The following is a 16,502-nucleotide window of genomic DNA, read 5'->3' as shown; positions in this document are numbered from 1 at the left end:
CCACAGGGTGTCAGTAGATAGCTAGCTATTTTCATTTGGCACAAAAAAACAAACATTTTCTGGCTTTGTCTAGCTCCAAGGCAACGCCGTGGCTTTACTCAGGAGGAGTCAGGATCATTGGGAAGTCTCTCCCGACACAGAAAGCGGAGGGAAATTTGAAAATCTTCGAAATGATGGTATTAAAATTCATTTTTTAAATAATTTTTGTAGTTCGAACTATTGCAGTAATTGTAAACAACAATAATATTTGAATGACATTAGAGATTACTGTTGAGATTAAGTGTAAATATGTTGGGTCGGTGTTAGCGTTAGCTAGCTAACGTTAGCTAGCCAGCCAGCCAACACTTCCTTGTTGTTTGTGGACGTCAAAGTAGCATACATGCTAGCTAGCTACCAGTTAAATCACTTTATCACCACTTGACTTGTGTGATATCTGACCTGTGATATCTTCTCGGCATTTCGTTTAGCTAGCTAGTCCCTAACATTACAGAACATCAACTCGACCTGAGATGATTGAAGATGATGCATGATGATTTCCCCATCAATACCTAGCAAGGGGGTACGCTAACGTTATCGATTAAAGATGGAGCTGAAGCTGGAGGTTGTGTTGTCATCAAGCATCAAACGGAAGAAACCATGGCCACGGTTCTGTTGGCTTGGATTGGTGAGGACACTGAACTGTCAATCATCCACACAGAGATATTGACATCCATCACTAGATAATGCAAATCTTTTGATTGCACAGCTTGAACATGAAATGGACTAGTATTGAAAACGGTAGTATCTGTGCAGTTTGTGACTGTATCAAACGGTTGATTTGACCAGGAGAAGGAGTCTGTTTTCCTGCTGGATGACAAGCGGATCAGTGAGATCAACATGGTGTCTGGACGCACCAAGAAGAAGATCCCAAAGCTGCAGCCCCTGCTCCCCAGGGTGGTAACCATGGCCGCATCCCAGAATGGTACGCTTTCAGTGGCCTTTACATTTCAACACCATTTGATTCCATAGAAACACGGCAGTAATCCTCATTGCTAAATTGTAATTATTTCGCCACTATGGCCTATTTATTGCCTTACCTCCCTAGTCTTACTACATTTGCACACACTGTTATTGACTGTACGTTTGTTTATTCCATGTGTAACTCTGTGTTGTTTGTATCGCACTGCTTTGCTCTATCTTGGCCAGGTCGCAGTTGTAAATGAGAACTTGTTGGTTAAATAAAGGTGAAATATAAATAAATAAATTCCCATTATTCATTTCCGTTTGTAGGTGTGTGGCTTGCTGGATTGCTGGTCTCAGGAGAGATGTTTCTATGGAGCAGGGACAAAGACTTCTTGAAGACTGTGGCAGCAGTCCCGACAGAAGCTCAGCTTGTCACTGCAGCACAGGGTCTGTATGTGCTCAAGCCATTGTTACAATAAGCCATGTTCAAGCTTGCCAACACAGCTCCATGTACTTACTGCGTATGTGTGGGTATGTACACAGGGTCTGGCGTGTGCCTGTCTCTGGTGGTTTCAGGGGATGGGATGCGGGTGCTGCTGTTGACTGTGACAGGCCAGGTGTTCCTGTGGGAGTGTGTGGACGTGCGCGACCTGTCAGGGGTACGGGATGGTACTGCCAGAGGACGCTGGGCTCAGATACAGCACCCTGGAAACACTGCTCTGCCATCCCCAAAGGACAAGGAGGCATCTCAACACAGCATCTTCGTCAGAGGGGAGGTGAGAAGGACTACTCTGTCCACAGGGATAGACATGATCCGGTTGGAAATGTTTGACTAGTTTCTCTAGGGAACGTTTGTCATGCCCTTATCATTTCTTCCCGTCCTTTCCTTGTTTTACCGCCAGGCAGTGGGTGATATCTGCTTGTCAGCTTTTGTTTTCACCTCGGAGGTGGAGCTAAGTGTCACTTTCTTAAAGATCCAATGGGAGGAGGGTCAGAGGAGCAGGTGAGTGGACTGGGAACAACTTCTCAGGGTCAAGGGGTCAATACTGCCGCTCAAGCATTTACACTCCTCTATATACCATTTTTATTGTCATAATACAATCAAAGATCTTTGTTCTCACGTTGCTCATCTGGAACATCTTTGATTGGGATGTATGTTTTTCCTTCAGTCCTGTGGGGTACAGTGTACGCTGGGTCACTAAGACAATCCCCATGTCATGCCTCACACCACCCTGTCGTCCAGTGAGATCCAGGGGGTCACTGGTGCCAGCCTTCTCCCCTGATGGCCTGCTGTTAGCTGTAGTCCTGAACCAAAGAGACCCCAGGGCTACGCAGGTTATCTTTGTCAGCACTCAGAACTTTGTGATTGTCTCCAGTGGACTGGGGGGATGTGGCAGCAAGAAACTCGTCATTCCTTCTAAATATGTGAGGTAGGTACACGACTATAACAGGGAGTATGTACTGTAGACACTATGTGTTTTAGATGATAAAGATGACACCCTTGTGTCTTGCAGGTCGTACTGGGTGGGCAGTGTGAGCTGGGCTGCGGGAGGGCTCTACCTGGCCTGTGTGCTGAAGAGGGGCTCCTTCCTCATGCTGGCTCGTCTGGGGGGGCTGCTCTCTCTGTCTACCTCAGGGTGCAATGTGGACTTTGGCCCTGCTCACTTCCTGCCCCTGCATCCGCTAGTCACTTACAGGTAAACATGAGAATGATTCCATTAATATAAGCAACCCATTTCAAATGTAATGGTCAGTTTTGATAATCCTACATATTGTAGCCACCCTGACCAATTTGGATTTGTTCAAGTGTTTGTTCAAGTTCTCCAACAGGAAATATACCATCAGTGTGATACTCTCTTCATCAATCAGTCCATCCATAGCCATAGAATGTCAAACTGATTTTGAACACACTCTAGATTATTTTCTATCTGCTTTGATCCATTAGTCTCTCTACTTCCTTTTCCTTTCTTCTTCTCTCTCATCTGTAGTCATCCTCTTTCTCTATTTCTTCGCTGTCCTCTTCCAACATGGTCATTGTGTCCTTTTTCTCATGTCAGTATTGATACTCCACACAGCACACTTGCGCTATCTCCTAAACAGAATTCACTTTCTCACTAGCTTGATGGCACTTGAAACAAAATAAATCACTGACATTTCTGATGATTATTTCTACATAGTTGGTACAGTGCATTGGGAAAGTATTCAGACCCCTTGACTTTTTCCACATTTGATTACGTTACAGCCTTATTCTAAAATGCATTAAATAAAACATTTTCCGCATCAATCTACTCACAATACCCTATAATAACAAAGCGAAAACAGATTTTTAGAAATGTTTTCAAATATATAATAAAATAAACTGATATCTTATTTACATAAGTATTCAGACCCTTTGCTATGAGACTGGAAATTGAGCTCAGGTGCTTCCTGTTTCCATTGATCATCCTTGAGATGTTTCTACAACTTGGAGTTCATCTGTGGTAAATTCAATAGATTGGACATGATTTGGAAAGGCACACACCTGTCTATATAAGGTCCCACAGTTGACAGTGCATGTCAGAGCAAAAACCAAGCCATGAGGTTGAAGGGATTGTCCGTAGAGCGCCGAGACCAGATTATGTCGAAGCACAGATCTGAGGAAGGCTACCAAAAAATGTCTGCAGCATTGAAGGTGCCCAAGAACACAGTGGCCTCCATCGTTCTTAAATGGAAGAAGTTTGGAACCACCAAGACTCTTCTTAGAGCTGACTGCCAGGCCAAACTGCGCAATCGGGGGAGAAGGGCCTTGGTCAAGGAGGTGATCACTCTGGCAGAGCTCCTCTGTGGAGATGGGAGAACCTTCCAGAAGAACAACCATCTCTGCAGCACTCCACCATCGGGCCTTTACGGTAAAGTGGTGGTGGCAGCATCATGCTGTGGGGATGTTTTTCAGCAGCAGGGACTGGGAGACTAGTCAGGATTGAGGGAAAGATGAACGCCAAGCACAGAGAGATCCTTGATGAAAACCTGCTCCAGAGCACTCAGGACCTCAGACTGGGGGTGAAGGTTCACCTTCCAACAGGATAACGACCCTAAGCACACAGCCAAGACAATGTAGGAGTGGCTTAGGGACAAGTCTCTGAATGTTCTTGAGTGCCCCAGTCAGAGCCTGAACTTGAACCAAATCAAACATCTCTGGAGAGACGACTCAAGGCTATAATTGCTTCCAAAGGGGCTTCAACAAAGTACTGAGTAAAGGGTCTGAATACTTATGTAAATGTGACATTTCAGTTTTTTATGAAAATCTGTTTTTGCTTTGTCATTATGGGGTATTGTGTGTAGATGGATGAGGGGGGAAAACAAATTAAGCGATTTTAGAATAAGGCTTTAATGTAACAAAATGTGGAAAAAGTCAAGGGGTCTGAATACTTTCCGAATGCACTGTACATGCCTATCCCCTTGAAAAGCATGTTACTATACTACTATAATATACACATGAATGGTTATGCTTTTTCCCGTCTTATATTAATGTCTCCCTCATCTCCCCTCACTTTCCCCTTTCCCAATCATCTCTCACCCTCCTCTGTCACCCCTCATCTCTCCTCAGACCTCCAGTCTCTGTTGGGGGGGCTGGGGTTGACCCCCTGTCCAGCTCCAGCCTGTCTGTACGGGATGTCCTGAGACAGCGCTACTCGGTGACCTGGCACCCACGGCTGCCCTACCTCATTGTGTCTGATGGCTACATGGCCACAGTGCTGCGGGTACCTGAGCAGCCCTCCCCCGCCACCCTCCTCAGGGCTCTGCTGCACGACACCAGCCAGGGCCTGGAGCGTGCCAGCCGGGCACTGGAGCGAACACAGGTGAGGGGAGCGAGTTGAACGTAATTGGCTCCATTTCATTGTTTTGCTGTTGTGTAGTTGCTGAAATGCTCAATAATCTGGTCAATAGCTAAGATCAACGGGCCCGTATATTTCTCTTGTTTGCTCTTTTTTAGTGCTGTCTACCTTCTTTTTTTTCCCAGCCCCATGCCAGGGCGTGGCTGGAGTCCATTTCCTGTCTGAATCCTAGTAGCAGTCTGCAGGAGCTGAGAGCCAGGCCCACACCTGTACCTACCCCAACAGCCACAGCTACATCCACCCTGCCCCTCTTCCTGCAGGACCAGGGAGGCCTGGGGGACACCAGGGAGCTGATCCAGAGAGTTCAGGTCTGTCCATCAGCTGATTCTCTCTCACACACACACACACACACACACACTCAATGTTCTCTTCTCTTTGTCATAGTAAATGTTAATCTGTGTAAAGGTGTGTGTGTTTCCTTAGGCTTTGTTTGAGGATGACTCTGATCTTGAAGGACCGCCCGCTGGTTCACATGTGGAGGACCGAGGTCGGCTGGAGTTTGCCTCCATGTTCGACACCCTCCATGCCCTCTCAGACACCCTGGCTGATCTTGACCCCAGTCCTCGCCCTGACCCTGATGCTAGCTCTGCGGACTCAGAGAGGAGTCCCCCAACCCTCCCTCCTGCGCTCCGGGGGGTCCAGGGCAGCTTGCTGACAGCGTGGGCTCTGGGTGTGTCATTAGGTGGCGTTGTGGAGCAGAGAGAGTGTCTGCTGAAGCACACGGTCCGCTGTGCGGTCCGCTTCGCTGCTCTCCTCCGTCTAATTTCCATCCCCAGCCCCCACACGGGAAAGAGAAAGAACAGCACCGTTCCCTTCTCCTCCCGCCTCCTCCACCTCCTCAGAACCCTTCTCTCTTTCCTCCCCTGGGGTGCCCCTCACACAGGGGGGAGGAGTTGCCTGGGTTTGGTTGTGGAGCTTACTCAACAGCTAGTGGGCCTGCTCCTCTCCTCGCCCCCTGACCTCTCTCAGACTGGCCAGGCTTGCTCTGAGCCCTCCTCCCAGACCCTGTCCACAGCCCTGCTCCTCCTGCAGCTGACCTCCCACAGTATGGACCACACCTACAGCCTCCAGCAGAAATGTGCCCACACAGATGTCTACTGTGTGCTATTCCTGCAGGAGGAGGGAGGGGGGCCAGGGCCATCACAACAGGATTTGCCTCTCCCCCAGCGGCCCTCTAGCAGGTAGAGTCAGTCTCTTGTGCGTGTGTATTCATGAGAGTGGGCGTGTGATCGATTTTAACGTAGTGTCATTTTTGGCTCTTTAGTCTGATCGCTCTCTCTCTCTCTCTCATGTCCCTCGGACATTATGACTCGGCAGGTTGAGGGGAGCGTGGCGTGCAGTATACAGGCACACCCTGCAGTACCGGGAGGAGCTGAAGTACCGTAGGAGCGGTACGGGCTGGGAGGAGGAACAGGGCCGTGTGTCTGTCATCCTGTCCCAGATCCAGGCAGCTCTACAGGGGATGGGAGAAAGGCTGGAGGAGGGGCCCACTCTGCTGAGCTACACAGGTAGGATGAACGGGAGCATGTGTGAGGACTATAAAGCTGGGGGGGTCGTCTGGTTTCTGTACATTGAAGTGGTACTGTATATAAGTGATGATTCAAATGTACAACCTTCTTTTGGGTCCCCAGGGGAACAGCACTTCCTGTTTGGTTCCTACTCAGAGAGTGCTCAGGCTTGGAGAGCTGAGCTGTGGGCAGAGAGAGAGAGAGGTGAGAAGGATAGTTTAGTTGATATGTTTGGTTTTGGGGGACAGTTTGAATCTAAAGGTGTCACCACCTGTTCCCCAGATGGGCCTCGGAGTGCGTTCTTGGAGACACGCCTGTTGCTGTCCCTGCTGTATGGACTGCTGTTCCAGTACCGTCTGAAAGAGGCCCAGGGGCTGGGGGACCACATGGCCCGTCTGCTACTCCATCAGGCTGGACCACATGAGGACGATAGTGCCCACAACGCTGGTGTGTGGATCTTGGTCAATCCAGGTTCATTGGAAGAGATTACCCCCCCCCCCCAAAAAAAATGATACTTTTGGCTTGCCATAGCGCTAAAAATTGGCTTAATATCTTGCCAAGAGACTGTATCTATCAGTTTTAAAAGTCATGTATTGTTGCTTGTTGATATTGACTTTATTTATCTGTTGGTTGTAGAGGAGGCTCTTCCTGGCTCCTGGCTGCCTGAAGAGGTCCACAGGGAGGCAGCCTGTGCTGTAGTACAGACTCTGGGAAGGTTCATGGCCTCATATTTCACCAACCAGCCCCTTCTCATCCTGCCCCCTCACAGTGTGGATGTACTGCCTCCCCTACACCTCCCCCGTGGTAAAAACTTCTCCATCAAAACACACACATTATTGGTCCATACAGGCCAGTGTGTTGGCCAGTGTGTTTATATCTATGTCTGTGTGTCCACTCTCTCCAGCCCCAGGTGTTGGGCGCCTGGTGCCCCTGTGCCAGGAGGGCGTGGCGGGGGCGGTGCGGGGTCAGCAGCTGTCAGAGGTGTGGACGGTGGGCTATGCCCTGGACCTGCTGCTACAGGGGGGGCTGCTGCCGGAGGCCACCTGGCTGGCTCATCGTCTGGGGGACTGGAAGACTGCAGTCTCCCTGGGCCTGGCTTACACCACCTACTCCACAGAATACTGCGACTTCGCCGGGTCAGTGTGTGTTTGTCTGTAGGTGTTAGAGCTGCCAGCTCCTCAATTCACCACTGAGACGTGTATGTGGATTGTGATGATTAAGTCAATGAGCTTTTGTGAGTTTCTGATGGTTGTCTGTTGCCATCTCAGGCTCAGGTGGCGAGAACTACATCTCCCAGCAGCCCTTGAGCCTGTGAGCCTCTTTCAAGGTCAGCTGGAGTCTCTACTGGGCAGGAAGGCCAGGTCAGAGGATACCCAAGGAGACGAGGAGAACTACAAGAGCTTCACAGGTGTGTTGTGCCTGACGGTGGACCTCGGCTACTCCATTCTACAGTACAGTTTGCCTCCACATCTCTCTCTCTATCGCTCATATGCACTTTTCTTTTTTCATCGCCTTTATCATTCTCATCTCTCTCTCTTTCAGACTCTCTGGAGGGTGAGGACGTGGAGTTGTTGCAGGGTTCAGTGCAGGAGATCCTGAAGGCATCAGTCATGGCTGGGGTAGATGTGTTGTCCCAACCCCTGGGTGCTCTACTGGACTCAGCCAAAGACCTGTCCTCCTGCCTTCCTGCTCTGGTGCCTATGGGCCTGTACCTGCCTGCACCGCCACTCTACTGCCCCCAGCCTGCACCCAACACCCAGGTACTACAGAGCACAGCGTTTCCCCAGAATGTTGTAACAAGATGGTGCTGCTGAGTAAGGCTTGGGGGGTGCCCAGAGATGTCAGAGATGTTTGCGTTTTTGAACACCTGTAACTGCCATTTCCTGCGCCTCTCTTACATTCTTTGGGGAGAACCCTGGAGTACAACCACACCCAATTTGAAGGGAGGGGGACTGAGACAATGTTCCACCACTATTCCAAACTTAAAATATAGAAATATCTAGAAATGGAACCTTTTAGGTGTTATTCTATCTATATATTTGGGATTTTACTAGGATCCCCATTAGCTGTTGCAAAAGCAGCAGCTACTCTTCCTGGAGTCCACACAAAACATGAAACATAATACAGAATGACATTATACAGAACATCAATAGACAAGAACAGCTCAAGGACAGAACTACATACATACATTCATACACACAAACTATCTAGGTCAAATAGAGGAGAGGCGTTGTGCTGTGAGGTGTTGCTTTATCTGTTTTTTGAAACCAGGTTTGCTGTTTATTTGACAAATATGAGATGTAAGGAAGTTCCATGCAATAAGGGCTCTATATAATACTGTACGCTTTCTTGAATTTGTTCTGGATTTGGGGTCTGTAAATGGATCCCTGGTGGCATGTCTGCTGGGATAAGTGTGTGTGTCAGAGCTGTGTGTAAGCTGACTATGCAAACAGTTTGGGATTTAACACATTAATGTTTCTTATAAAAAGAAGTGATGCAATCAGTCTCTCCTCAACTCTTAGCCAAGAGAGACTGGCAGGCATAGTATTTATATCAGCCCTCTGATTACAATTAAGAGCAAAACGTGCCGCTCTGTTCTGGGCCAGCTGCAGCTTAACTAGGTATGTCCTTGCAGCACTAGGCCACACGACTGTAGAATAATCAAGATTAGACCAAACTAGAGCCTGCAGAACTTGCTTTTTGGAGTGTGGTGTCAAAAAAGCAGAGCTTTTCTTTATTACGGCCAGACCCCTCCCCGTCTTTACAACCATTGAATCTATATGTTTTAACCATGACAGTTTACAATCTAAGGTAAAGCCAAGTAATTTAGTCTACTCAACTTGTTCAACAGCCACACCATTCATTACCAGATTCAGCTGAGGTCTAGAACTTAGGGAATGATTTGTACCAAATACAATGCTCTTAGTGTTAGAGATGTTCAGGACCAGTTTATTACTGGCCGCCCATTCCAAAACAGACTGCAACTCTTTGTTAAGGGTTTCAGTGACTTTATTTGCTGTGGTTGCTGATGCGTATATGGTTGAATCATCAGCATACATGGACACACATGCTTTGTTTAATGCCAGTGGTAGGTTATTGGTAAAAATAGAAAATAGTAGAGGGCCTAGAGAGCTGCCCTGCGGTACACCACACTACATGTTTGACATTAGAGGAGCTTCCATTAAATAAAACCCTTTGACTTCCATTAGATAGCTAGCTCTGAATCCATGATATGGCAGAGGTTGAAAAGTCATAACAAGTTTTTTTCAACAACAGGTTATGGTCAATATGAAAGGCTGCACTGAAATCTAACAGTACAGCTCCCGCAGTCTTCTTCTTCTTAATTTCTTTCAACCAATAATCAGTCATTTGTGTCAGTGCAGTACGTGTTGAGTGCCCTTCTCTATAAGTATGCCGAAAGTCTGTTGTTAATTTGTTTACGGAGAAGTAGCATTGTATTTGGTCAAACACAATTCTTTCCAACAGTTTGCTAAGAGCTGGCAGCAAGCCTATAGGTCTGCTGTTAGAACCAGTAAAGGTCGCTTTACCACTCTTGGGTAGCGGAATTACTTTGGTTTCCCTCCAGACCTGAGGACAAAGACTTCACTCTAGGCTCAGATGAAAAATATGACAGATAGGAGTGGCTATAGTCAGCTACCATCCTCAGTAGCTTTCCATCTAAGTTGTCAATGCCAGGAGGTTTGTCATTATTGATCGATAACAACAAAAAATCCACCTCTCCCGCTGTAACTTTACAAAATTCAATCTTCCTATGCTTTTCTTTCAATATATATATGTGTATATATTGTGTGCTGCTTGGTTGAAGCTATGAACCCATAGGCTTGGCTCTCTCATCCCCTCCAGGCTTCTGGGAGGGAGGGTGGACAATGAGCCTGTCATAGCGGATGTAAGCAATGTCCTCACACACTCTGGCAGCTTTCATGCCTGGGATCAGTTTTTTTCCTCTTCTGGCGCACAGCTTCAGGATAGTCCTCGTTGAGGAAGATGTATGTTCCTCTCAAGTTCTTGGCTCTTTGCAGAACAGCTACCTTGTCTTTGAACCTCTGGAACTTGACCAATATCGGCCTGGGCCTATCACCTGGGCCGGTGGTGGGTTTTCCAGTCCTGTGGGCGCGCTCCACCTCAGTCTTCCTGCGGTCCCTCTTCAATTACTCAGAGATCATTTCCCTCACTTTGTCCTCGGATTCTGCAATTCCGTTCTACAACCATGTTGTTCCGCCTTGATTGTCCCTCGAGAGAGTCTGATTTATCTGTCATTGTTACTTAGGACCCGTCAGGGGGGTTTGGGCAGCTGTTGGAGGGGGCGTCCCGTCACAGGGTGTCAGGGGTCCTCCAGAGGGTGCTGCTGCTCCTGAGGTCTGCCCGCTGCTCCCGTCCAGCTGCCCAGTGGTACATCAGCCACCTGCGACGCTCCCGACATCGCCTAGACAAGGTATTTCCTCCATTTCTCCTACACAAGGTACTGAACCCTCCTATCCTGTTCTTACCCCTGTCTCCAGCCCTCTTCCCCCACACCCTCTAACCCCCCCCTATCCTGTTCTTACCCCTGTCTCCAGCCCTCTTCCCCCGCACCCTCTAACCCCCCCCATCCTGTTCTTACCCCTGTCTCCAGCCCTCTTCCCCCGCACCCTCTAACCCCCATCCTGTTCTTACCCCTGTCTCCAGCCCTCTTCCCCCGCACCCTCTAACCCCCATCCTGTTCTTACCCCTGTCTCCAGCCCTCTTCCCCCGCACCCTCTAACCCCCCCATCCTGTTCTTACCCCTGTCTCCAGCCCTCTTCCCCCGCACCCTCTAACCCCCCATCCTGTTCTTACCCCTGTCTCCAGCCCTCTTCCCCCGCACCCTCTAACCCCCCCATCCTGTTCTTACCCCTGTCTCCAGCCCTCTTCCCCCACACCCTCTAACCCCCCCATCCTGTTCTTACCCCTGTCTCCAGCCCTCTTCCCCCGCACCCTCTAACCCCCCCATCCTGTTCTTACCCCTGTCTCCAGCCCTCTTCCCCCGCACCCTCTAACCCCCCATCCTGTTCTTACCCCTGTCTCCAGCCCTCTTCCCCCGCACCCTCTAACACCCCATCCTGTTCTTACCCCTGTCTCCAGCCCTCTTCCCCCGCACCCTCTAACCCCCATCCTGTTCTTACCCCTGTCTCCAGCCCTCTTCCCCCACACCCTCTAACCCCTATCCTGTTCTTACCCCTGTCTCCAGCCCTCTTCCCCCACACCCTCTAACCCCCCCATCCTGTTCTTACCCCTGTCTCCAGCCGTCTTCCCCCGCACCCTCTAACCCCCCCATCCTGTTCTTACCCCTGTCTCCAGCCCTCTTCCCCCGCACCCTCTAACCCCCCCATCCTGTTCTTACCCCTGTCTCCAGCCCTCTTCCCCCGCACCCTCTAACCCCCCCGCATCCTGTTCTTACCCCTGTCTCCAGCCCTCTTCCCCCGCACCCTCTAACCCCCCCCATCCTGTTCTTACCCCTGTCTCCAGCCCTCTTCCCCCGCACCCTCTAACCCCCCATCCTGTTCTTACCCCTGTCTCCAGCCGTCTTCCCCCGCACCCTCTAACCCCCCCTCCTATCCTGTTTTTACCCCTGTCTCCAGCCCTCTTCCCCCCCTGCTATCCTGTTCTTACCCCTGTCTCCAGCCCTCTGTCTCCAGCCCTCTAACCCCCCTGCTATCCTGTTCTTACCCCTGTCTCCAGCCCTCTTCTCCCCCCCCCCCTGCTATCCTGTTCCTACCCCTGTCACCAGCCCTCTGTCCCCACACCCTCAAACCCCCCTGCTATCTGTTTTATAGAATAGATAGTCACCTTCATACAATCTTTTTGAGTGAAAGGAGATGATTTGGAGAGTTATGCTGAGTCTTGTGGGGACTAACTTGTTGGTCGGTCTTTAGATCCGTCAGAAGTACTCCCAGCAGCAGTGTGTGACCAAGGCCTTCCCAGAGGCTCTGATGAAGTTTGTGACCCGCAGTGGATTCTTCAGACTGGGACCCAGTGGGGACGGAACCATGGACTCTGTCACCATACAAACTATCAGTAAGATACGTTTTTTACTGTTTGTCACACCATTGAACTACATTCATCCATTGAAGCGTGGCCTAATTCAGAGCCTTTTTCCTCCAGTCTGCTTCAGGGAGCTGTGTGGCCTGTGTTGGATGCTGAATGTCAGAGACCAGCTCTCAATGTCTTGCAGGAAGTATCAGGCTGCAAGGAACCATGGGAGAGATCCCCAGGTACCACACAAAGGCCTTTTTCCTGTGTTGCTTGGTGTATCTTCTTCAGCCTGTGTGTGTGATCCTCTATAATCAATGATCTGTTAACAACCTGTTTATGTGTGTATTTCATCCTGTAGGTCCAAGCAGATGACAGCGAGGTGACCGCAGGCTGCGAGGAGGCTCTCCGCTGGGCCTGTCGTTTCCTTCCCTTCTCCCGATTCCTCAATGCTGAGGAGATCCTCCAGGACACCCTCCTCAGCTTGGTCTCTGAACTACCCCCTGTAACCCTGGTAAACCTGGTCACCTCATTCACAGGCATTCCTATTCGGTTCATTGTGTTTTTCCCGCGTCCCACACAGGAGAGGTACAACGTAGAGTGGAATCACGTCTCTTACCCCCAGGCTGTTGTCTTCTTCCAGGTGGCAGAGACTCTGGTGCAGGCCTTCCCAGAGGAGGAGGAGTCAGTCAGGGTCCCTCTGAGAGAGAAGTACAAGTCACTGATGCAGAGACTGAGGCACTGCACTGTCCCAGGTAACCACTATCTACTAATGTCACCGCTCGTCACCTTTCTGCCCAGCAGAACGTAAAGAGACTACAAAATAATGTCATTTAGCAGACACTTTTTTTAATCAAATCTGACTTAGTCATGCGTTCATACGTTTTACGTCCGGGTGGTCCCGGTAATCAAACCCACTATCTTGGCGTAAGGTAATGCTAATGTTTCTTACTAATCTTCATTCTCTCCTTGACCTTCTCTTTCTCTCTTCTAGCCTCAGGACAGAACGGTAAGAAGAGGGATGAGGAGGAGGGAGAGGAGGTGATGATGATTCTGGTGCAGGAGCGGCTCAGACAGAGGAGGAAGGACCTGAAGCGTCTGGCCAGGCACCTGGCTCCCCTGGAGCTCTACCTATGGGAGAGGGAGGAGGAGCAGGACAGGGGGGGAGGAGGGCAGGGGGCTGTAGCCCTGCTAGAGAGATTCTCCCTGGGGGCCAGTCTGAGTAACAGCACCCTGACGGACTGTGGGCGCCCCCTGGTGTACAGCGATGGAGACACGGCCGAGAACTCCGTGGCTCTCTCTCCTGACCTGCACAGCAGGCCTCCTCACAGGTAGACTCAGGCTTTCCTGATGAAATTTGTAGCTGTCAGAAATATTTGTTAAGAAATCAATCATTACTTTTAAACATTGTCCTTTTATGGCCATTGTGGCAACGGCAGGCCAGTTGATTGGACAAAAGTTGCTCTTTGGCGGAATTTGTGGTGTGAACTTTCTTGTTTTCAGCATCAGCAAGAGACTGAGGATGCAGGACCGAGCAGACAAGCCTGGAAGTCAAGTAGTTGAGGGTGGGAGCATCCAGGAGGAAGACCAGAGCTGCACGGGCCCAGCCCAGGACCCTGCTGTGGGGGAGGACAGCCCCTCTCTGACCCTGCCCGTGGTGGGGACCTGGGAGTTTGAGCTGGAGGATGAGGAGTACCTGCGTTTCCTGGAGCTCTTCCTCAGCTACGTGTTGGAGAAGGACGGCCCTGACCCAGACGCAGGCTGTGACCCTCCCCTGCTGAAGGGCTTCTGTAGCCAGCTGAGAGAGAGGGAGCTGCATTCCCTCACCTTCGATGTCCTCACCACCCTCCGCCGTCGCCAGAGAGATGGGCGCCAAGCGACCAGGAGGCAGGGGGGCAGTGACGCCCCCGTGTTCAGAGCAGGACACTGCTACAAACCAGTACTCGTTACCACCCCTTCGTTTCTCCACAGTGAGCCCCCTACACCCAGACCCAGCATGTCTGTCAGTGTCCTGTCCCTTCCTGGGCTCAGGACTGGCAAGCAGCAGGGGTTGTTTGGCTTCAGTCTGCAGGCCAGGCCAGCCAGCCCAGCTCCAGAACCCACACCTCAAAGAAGCCGCCTCGGCTCGAAGTCCAGCCCCAGTCAGAGTTCTGTTCCCTGGGAGCAACCATCAGAGGGCTGGGCGTTCGGGCCCCTGAGCTCCGTGGAGGCTGTAGAACTGCAGCAGGAGCTGGAGCCCAAGCTGGAGGCCCAGTTCCCAGGGCTGGGCAGGCTGCTGGAGTGGATGGTGCGCTGGGCTGATAAGAGGGTGTTGCTGGGACAACCCAGCCGGATGAAGGAGAGGGAGGCGGGCGGAGGAGAGGGAGGTGGGGTGGTTATTCGGGTCAAAGCCTCGGCTCCTGCGGTGCTCACGGCCCTCAGCATGTTGGAGCACAGGTACACCGCCGCCCTGCTAGGCATGGACCACTACAGCGCAAACTTACAGGTGAGTCGATAGTGTTCTATGAACTGTTTATTAACCAGATATAGAGATGTGCGTGGGCTGTGTGCCATGAGTGATGAGAACCACCAGACTTGGCATAGACCAGAATTCTCTGACAGGTTTCCTTTCTTCTCATTATCTCAAATCAAATGTTATTGGTCACATTCACGTGATTAGCAGATGTTATTGCGGGTGTAGCGAAATGCTTGTGCTTCTAGCTCCGACAGTGGAGTAATATCTAACAAGTAATATCTAATAAAGTACACAACATATACACACAAATGTAAGTAGGAATGAATTAAGACTATATACATATGGACGAGCAATGTCAGAGCGGAACGTACTAAGATACAGTAGAATAGTATTGAATACACTATATACATATGAGATGAGTAGTGCAAGATATATAAACATTATTAAGTGACTAAGATACGTAGAATCGTATATACATACAGTATATACATATGAGATGAGTAATGCCACATATGTAAACATTACTAAAGTGACTAGTGTTCCATTTATTAAAGTGGCCAGTGATTTCAAGTCTAAGTATATAGGCAGCAGCCTCTAATGTGCTAGTGATGGCTGTTTAACAGTCTGATGGCCTTGAGATAGAAGCTGTTTTTCAGTCTCTCGGTCCCAGTTTTGATGCACCTGTACTGACCTCGCCTTCTGGATGATAGCGGGGTGAACAGGCAGTGGCTCAGGTGGTTGTTTTCCTTGATTATCTTTTTGGTCTTCCTGTGACATCGGGTTCTGTAGGTGTCCTGGAGGGCAGGTAGTTTGCCCCCGGTAATGCATTGGGCAGAACGCACCACCCTCTGGAGAGCCTTGCGGTTGCGGGCGGTGCAGGTGCCCTACCAGGCGGTGATACAGCCCGACAGGATGCTTTCAATTGTGCATCTGTAAAGGTTTGTGAGGGTTTTAGGTGACAAGACAAATTTCTTTAGCCTCGTGAGGTTGAAGAGGCTCTGTTGCACCTTCTTCACCACACTGTCTGTGTGGGTGGTCCATTTCAGTTTGTCAGTGATGTGTACGCCAAGGAACTTGAAGTTTTCCACTGCGGTCCCGTCGATGTAGATAGGAGGGTGCACTCTACTGTTTCCTGAAGTCCACGATCATCGCCTTTGTTTTGTTGACGTTGAGTGAGAGGTTATTTTCCAGGCACTACACTCCCTCACCTCCTCCCTGTATGCTTTCTCGTCATCGTTGGTAATCAAGCCTACTACTGTTGTGTCATCAGCAAACTTAATGATTGAGTTGAAGGTGTGCTTGGCCACGCAGTCATGGGTGAACAGGGAGTACAGGAGTGGGCTGAGCACGCAACCTTGTGGGGCCCCAGTGTTGAGGATCAGCGGAGTGGAGGGGATGTTTCCTACCTTCACCACCTGGGGGTGGCCCGTCAAGAAGTCCAGGACCCAGTTGCACAAGGCGGGGTTCAGACCAAGGGCCTCAAGCTTAATGATGAGCTTGGAGGTTTCTATGGTGTTGATCTATAGTCAATGAACAGCATTCTTACATAGGTATTCCTCTGGTCCAGATGGGATAGGGCAGAGTGATGGAGATTGCATCGTCTGTGGATCTATTGGGGCAGTAAGCAAATTGAAGTGGGTCTAGGGTGGCAGGTAAGGTAGAGGTGATATGATCCTTGACTAGTCTCTCAAAGCACTTCATGATGACAGAAGT

General features: G+C 50.0%; 1 protein-coding gene across 7 annotated transcripts in view; it reads left to right on the top strand.

The window, feature by feature from the left end:
• Positions 1 to 16: 16 nt before the first annotated feature.
• The window catches only part of cplane1 (ciliogenesis and planar polarity effector 1), a 29,649-nt gene continuing 13,163 nt past the window's right edge, over positions 17 to 16,502 (top strand). For 2 of the 7 annotated variants that reach the window (XM_082955292.1, XM_014130102.3), the window contains exons 1-25: positions 17 to 176; positions 468 to 664; positions 826 to 961; positions 1,270 to 1,389; positions 1,486 to 1,718; positions 1,845 to 1,945; positions 2,112 to 2,372; positions 2,457 to 2,639; positions 4,529 to 4,781; positions 4,943 to 5,125; positions 5,241 to 5,998; positions 6,135 to 6,325; positions 6,449 to 6,529; positions 6,608 to 6,772; positions 6,962 to 7,129; positions 7,230 to 7,461; positions 7,594 to 7,733; positions 7,868 to 8,085; positions 10,614 to 10,778; positions 12,238 to 12,379; positions 12,467 to 12,576; positions 12,696 to 12,848; positions 12,978 to 13,089; positions 13,329 to 13,665; positions 13,838 to 14,819. In XM_082955292.1, the coding sequence (XP_082811418.1) occupies positions 584 to 664; positions 826 to 961; positions 1,270 to 1,389; positions 1,486 to 1,718; positions 1,845 to 1,945; positions 2,112 to 2,372; positions 2,457 to 2,639; positions 4,529 to 4,781; positions 4,943 to 5,125; positions 5,241 to 5,998; positions 6,135 to 6,325; positions 6,449 to 6,529; positions 6,608 to 6,772; positions 6,962 to 7,129; positions 7,230 to 7,461; positions 7,594 to 7,733; positions 7,868 to 8,085; positions 10,614 to 10,778; positions 12,238 to 12,379; positions 12,467 to 12,576; positions 12,696 to 12,848; positions 12,978 to 13,089; positions 13,329 to 13,665; positions 13,838 to 14,819 (5,505 nt within the window). In that variant the 5' untranslated portion in view covers positions 17 to 176; positions 468 to 583. Of the gene's footprint in view, positions 177 to 467; positions 665 to 825; positions 962 to 1,269; positions 1,394 to 1,485; positions 1,719 to 1,844; positions 1,946 to 2,111; positions 2,373 to 2,456; positions 2,640 to 4,528; positions 4,782 to 4,942; positions 5,126 to 5,240; positions 5,999 to 6,134; positions 6,326 to 6,448; positions 6,530 to 6,607; positions 6,773 to 6,961; positions 7,130 to 7,229; positions 7,462 to 7,593; positions 7,734 to 7,867; positions 8,086 to 10,613; positions 10,779 to 12,237; positions 12,380 to 12,466; positions 12,577 to 12,695; positions 12,849 to 12,977; positions 13,090 to 13,328; positions 13,666 to 13,837; positions 14,820 to 16,502 lie in introns of those variants that run through there. The other 5 variants (XM_082955290.1, XM_082955291.1, XM_082955289.1 and 2 more) reach the window with 5 other exon arrangements.

The sequence above is a fragment of the Salmo salar genome, chromosome 01 (assembly GCF_965601325.2).
Source record: "Salmo salar chromosome 01, fSalSal1, whole genome shotgun sequence".
NCBI lineage: Eukaryota > Metazoa > Chordata > Actinopteri > Salmoniformes > Salmonidae > Salmo > Salmo salar.
Note: the sequence above shows the minus strand (reverse complement) of the source record. Positions and strands in the feature narration are given on the sequence as shown.